The sequence below is a fragment of the Triticum aestivum genome, chromosome 6D (assembly GCF_018294505.1).
Source record: "Triticum aestivum cultivar Chinese Spring chromosome 6D, IWGSC CS RefSeq v2.1, whole genome shotgun sequence".
NCBI lineage: Eukaryota > Viridiplantae > Streptophyta > Magnoliopsida > Poales > Poaceae > Triticum > Triticum aestivum.
This window is the reverse complement of record NC_057811.1, coordinates 176,342,974-176,348,647: the sequence shown is the minus strand read 5'-3', so window position 1 is coordinate 176,348,647 and position 5,674 is coordinate 176,342,974. Positions and strand designations below refer to the sequence as shown.

General features: G+C 49.7%; 1 protein-coding gene across 1 annotated transcript; it reads right to left on the bottom strand.

Annotated features, from left to right (window-relative positions):
• Positions 1-3,770: 3,770 nt before the first annotated feature.
• LOC123143664 (E3 ubiquitin-protein ligase SINA-like 10) lies at positions 3,771-4,632 on the bottom strand. Its single transcript, XM_044562616.1, has 2 exons — positions 4,549-4,632; positions 3,771-4,466 (listed from the first exon to the last, which is right to left on the bottom strand). Exons 1-2 carry the CDS (start codon positions 4,630-4,632, stop codon positions 3,771-3,773), a joined length of 780 nt encoding a protein of 259 aa, XP_044418551.1.
• Between the last annotated feature and the right edge of the window lie 1,042 nt (positions 4,633-5,674).

The following is a 5,674-nucleotide window of genomic DNA, read 5'->3' as shown; positions in this document are numbered from 1 at the left end:
AGTTTTTATCATTTTCTTTTGCTTTTTACAAAACTGAAAAGGCGATCTTTAGTACCGGTTCGTGCCATGAACCGGTACTAATGCCTCAAACCCCAATAGTACCGGTTGGTGGCTCGAACCGGGACTAAAGGTCTAACCTTTAGTACCCGTTGGTGCCACGAACCGGTACTAATGGGCATCGCACCCTTTAGTCCCGGTTCGTGGCACCAACCGGGACTAAAGGTCCCATTTGAACCGGGACTAATGCATGTACGGTGCCCTAGCCGCTCGAACCGGGACTAATGCTCACATTAGTCCTGGTTCGTAATGCAACCGGGATTAATGCTCTTTTCTGGCTGAACCAAAGCCCTGTTTTCTACTAGTGTACCATGCCCTGGTAAAAAAATGGCCGAATAGGAACAAATTTTGGTATAAGCTTCTTGCAAACCGAAGCTTCTCTCAAGAAGGCTCCTGGTTCTGAGAGGGAACGTGTCACCTTTGAGTGTGAAACAATATATGCTGCCCCCCTTGAGTTTCTTTACAGAGGCAACATATAACTACATGAGTGCCCTGTTAAATTTTGGAATTATTCTGGGTTCGTTTGGCCTTTTTTATACATTAATTGAGTTTCTGGTCATTTAATGTGCATAATTCAAATTTGAACTACAAGCACATGCTCCCGTGCACCAAAGTTGGTTGAAAAATCACATGTATGTCCTCGGGTGAATTGCTAGGTCCCATGCAAGAAATGGGCATGAAATTCAAACATCTGGGCATCGTGGCTCGGCCGAGAACATTGAGAAGCTTGGTTTTAAAATTCTTGTAAATCCAAAACACGTCTGAAAATCATGAAACTTGGCATGGTGTCATGTCATGGTACTACCATGCTGTGGTAAAAAAATTGGCAGAATAGGAACAAGTTTTGGTATAAGTTTCTTGCAAACCGGAGCTTCTCTCAAGAAGGCTCGTGGTTTTGAGAGGGAATGTGTCACCTTTGTGTGCATAATTCAAATTTGAAATACAAGCACATGCTCCAGTGCACCAAAGCTGGTTGAAAAATCACATGTGTGTCCTCGGGTAAATTTCTAGGTCCCATGCAAGAAATGGGAATGAAATTCAAACATCTGGGCGTCGTGTCTCGGCTGGAAACATTGAGAAACTTGGTTTTTTAATTCCTGTAAATCCGAAACACGCATGAAAATCATGAAACTTGGCTTGGTGTCATGTCATGGCACCAACATGCTGTGGTAACTTTGCTGTCCAATTTGCGAAGGTGCACACATTAACAATCAACAAAGTCATTTTGGAACAAGTACAGTCACGTTACAATCGGAAAAACAAGTATTATTGAAACCGTGGGCATTCTATTTACCATTTACGTGCCGCCACGCGTACCCTTTTTTATTAACTAGGAGGCGCCGTGCAGGGTAGCTATTTGAGTACGGGAGGTGTGCGATCAGACCCCTGCGTGTGCTTATCGGGAGGAGAGCCCTTTGACCTCCATCTGACATCCACCTCTCTCCCAAGGTCTCCATTAATGGCGCCCGAGCCTCTGTTTAATGGCGTGGCATTGTCTCACTCGACTGAGATTTAAGAGAGAAAAAATCTGAAAAGAAAATTTGCACGGATCTTGATGTAAGATCCAACGGACCTATATAGCATCTACTATGACTTATAGCAAGACTGATGAATATATATATATAAGGACGACGAGAGTGGATAATAATCGTCTTACATAATTAGGAAGATAATTAAAAAAGCCACATGCGGCTACGCCCGAAATACACAAGGGCAAAAGAAGAAGGAAGACGCATACAACGATCTCGCTCACTGATCTCTACTTTCTTTATGCGCTGCAGGTCGCGGAGACTAGTTCTCACGGCGGGCGATGATCTCTTTCATTAGTTTCATGTCCTTAATACGCTGCTTGGCAGCATCCATGGATTCCTCCACCAGCCTATTGCGCTCGATGTGGAGCATGGCATTCTCGTCCATAAGTTTCTTGACAATGACGCCCGTCCTCTGCAACAAGGTAGCGGTCTCCTCCTCCTGCTTCGCCCTTCCGGCGATCTTCGCCCTCAGCAGGTCGTGCTCGCCCCGGAGCTTCGCATTGCCCTCCCATAGTTGCCGGATGACGCCGGTAGCCTCGTCCTGCAACCTCGCCCAGCCGGAGATCTGATCCATCTGGCTATGGACCATCGCATGCATGCGCCTGTAAGAGTCCTCGCCTGCCCGCGAGAAATTTTCCCAGGCCGCCGCGGTGCGGCAGGACCTCTGTGCTGCTTCGGCGGCACGGCAGAACATCTCGGCTGCTTCTGCTGCGTGGCCGGACCAGTCTGCTACATCGACGGCGCGGCGGGACCTCCGTGCTGCTTCGGCGGCGCGGCAGGGCTTCTGTGCTGCTACTGCTGCGCGGCTGGACATGTCGGCTGCTTTCGCGACGAGGCGGGACATCTCTCGTGCTTCCTCTTCCATGCTTGCCTCTCCCTGGTGGAAATCTCTCGACCCAGAACTCACGCTGGCCATGGCTTGATTGACTTGATGAGGAGTTGAGGAGGAATGTGCAGTCATCTTGGCATAGTAGTATTTATAACCGAGTACTACTAATACGCTCCTAAGTGGGAAGCCGTTTAGGTTGTGATCGGTGTGAACAGGTTTGCAATTAAATATAGCGTGGTAGTAGTAGTAATTTGGAATGTGACGAGACACGCTCAAAATTTATTGACGGTTATAGTTTCGAAGTGTGGCACTATTCCCGGATGGCGTAACATGGGCACGTGTTCTCGGCGGTGGTGTAGCATATGCCATGGTACTAGTTCTTTTTCTACTACTGTGTACGTGCAAAAACTAGCACCGTCGGATACATATCTTACGCTTGGCGTTCGACAGGAATAGCCTCGTGGCGAGCTATAGACTAGTCTTTTTTTCAGACGCATTACACCTATCTCTCGAGACTTCTCGCACGCACCATCACTGCTCCCTAGGTCGACCACCCACATACACTTGTACTCTGAGTTTAGTACGTTATACAGGAAGAGAAGAGGTGCACGCACACACTCGTCCTCTCTCACACACGCACCTGTAGCTACGAATTGTATTGTTCTCAACCATCCGATTGGCTCTATCATAGGTTTCACGTTGCTCCTTGGCCTTGAGATTGAGAAGTTTAAAACACGGAGGCTAAGATGGAGGCATGGGGTTTTGGTTAATGCGCGGGCCACACACAGCACCAACACGACACGAGCTTCGTCTGCCTGGTGCGCATGCAGTCGGGTGAGTTGTCCAAGTATAGACACAACCAGGCCCTCGTTGGTATCCGCGCCTCGACTTTGGTTGGTCATAGTGGAGAGTAGCATAAGACTAGTTACTAGTCTATGTTACTAGTACCTTCATAGTGGGTAGTGTCATATACTCTCCACTATGACCAGCCTTAGACTACCCACAATGGGAGTAACATAGGTGGTAACATCACACTTATCTAGGCAAAATAGATGATGTGGCATGTAATTAATGAAGAAAGAGAGGCATGAGAAAACATAGCTAGTTACTGTAACATCACACATATCAAGAAAGAGAGGCATGTGGTAACATAGCTAGTTACTGTAACATCTTTATATCCAACAGACACAAAATATCCGTTCGACTGTTGGAAATTAGTTTAACTGCTGATCTGATGTCGAAGTAATTGCTGCATCGCCACCAAAGCCCGCCATCTCTTAAGCTAAAGTAGACCGAGCTAACCCCCTATATTAGCATATTACTAAGATAAATAGAAGGCACTGTAGAATCATTTAGGACGTGAGCTTGTCAATCTGAATATGGAGGGACACCAGCTTAGCCCCGGCCAGCAGCTTGGGCGGAACTGTGAAGAAGGTCAGCTCGTGCACGGCGACGCCGCCGGGATCCTTGCTGCTTGTTACCTCCATTTCCACCTTGACGGCGTCGGTCCTGCCTTTGGGCTCCCCCGGCGGGCCGTTCGCCCACAGCTTGGCTACATAGTGCGGAAGTGGGGATGACCCCGCTCTGACGCAGATGACCGACATGGCGATAGGCACGCCGATGTCAAGCACGCTGCCGACCAAGAAAAACGCGCAGCCGTCCTCCTCCGCGAACAGCAAGAGCCGTGGCTCCGACAGTGGCACTTGCAGCTGGAGCACCTTGTCGTACTGGATCCTATGCACGGGCATGGGATGCACGGTGCTGATGTGGTGGGAGAGCGCCGGCGGCGGGCCTTGGTAGCCGCAGACCGGCACGGGGCATTTGCAGGGCGCGAGCGGACACACGCTCTGGTGATCGGCGAGCTTGTGGTAAGTGACGTAGAGCCCACAGCCTTCGTGCGGGCACTCCACCCTCACCGAGGAGAGGACGGCGTCCACCGCCGTGTTCCGCACGTCGAAGCCACCGCCACGCTCGCACTTCAGGCACTGCCACTGGTTCCTGGGGCGCTCGATGCGGCAGTCCGCGCAGGCCAGGTGCCCTCCCTTGCACTACACAAATCAATCGAACAACACATCAATCAAGAAACCTGCACCTTGCTCGATCAGCCGAACGGAGGAGGTGTATTCGAACCTCATACACTGGAGGCTTCAAGGGGCGGAGGCACAAGGGGCAGTGGAGCAAGGTGAGGTCCATCGAGACCATAGAGAGCTCCATCGTCGGGTCCTGTTCCGTCTGCATGATCTCGCCCTCCTCGTGCACAACCATCTCTCGCCTTATTACAAAGCTTTACCATCACATATTCATACTACTTCAAGGTGCATTAAATCAACACATGCAAGTATCAAAAGGAGAGTCACGGCATGCATGCATGCGTTGTAATTAATGCATTAGTAAACGCAAATTATTGAAATATATCGAGTGCAGTGCTTTGATGTGTCGCATCAACTCATACAAGACCGAGAAGTTTGATTACTACAACGCCCTCTCGCCTTAACCGCACCTGCCTTTGGCTGCATGACAGGTGGGCCACCGACCTGTTGGGCCCACCTATCATAGACGCAAAGGTAGGAGCTGTAAGTCAATGAAGCTGCGTCCCTCCCTCGCCCATGAGCGTGGTGGCTGGCAGGACTAGGAGAAGCTTTCGTTCGCTACACGCTCTCCCTCCCGCACACGGTGGACATGCAGCAGTTCAATCGGTGTCAGATGGCCAGAAGCATACTATAGTACTCCTCCACTGCAGTAGTAGTCCATCATTGTTCGACTTCCCCAAGAGGCGAAGAGCCAAGCGCAGCCCAGACGCTCATGTGGCAGTTTCATGTGTAGAGTAGTCTAGGATAGTGTGTACCGTGCTTGTAAGCTTAAAATCGTTGGGGTCGGCTCCATGCTTTTTTTATTAAAATAAGATTGTGGCCCTACCTGTCATCCTGGTGATTCTAGTTTGCACGCTCATCTGGTCAAGACAGGAATATATATTTTAATTTGTGGTGGGGTAAATGTTAGAGGTTGCAGCAAATGGAGTATTGTACACTGCGGGTCTTTCAGCCAAGTTTAGAGGCAACCATGTGGGGCCAGTGCTATAATGTGTCGCGTCAACTCATACAACGAGGAGAAGCTTGATTTTACTACTACACGCCTTCTCCCTCGCCCATGCACGCGGTGGCTATCCCTCCCGCACGCCGTGGACGGACATGCAGCAGTGGATTCAATACTACTGTAGAAGCAGTAGTACTCCCTCCTTTCTGGTTTATAGGGCTTA

Excerpts from the sequence above, each read along its gene's own strand:
- LOC123143664 (XM_044562616.1), bottom strand. The coding sequence starts at position 4,632 with ATGGAGCTCTCTATGGTCTCGATGGACCTCACCTTGCTCCACTGCCCC. Across the intron at positions 4,467-4,548 it reads TGAAGCCTCCAGTGTATGAG|TGCAAGGGAGGGCACCTGGC; the intron begins GTTCGAATACAC and ends TGATTTGTGTAG.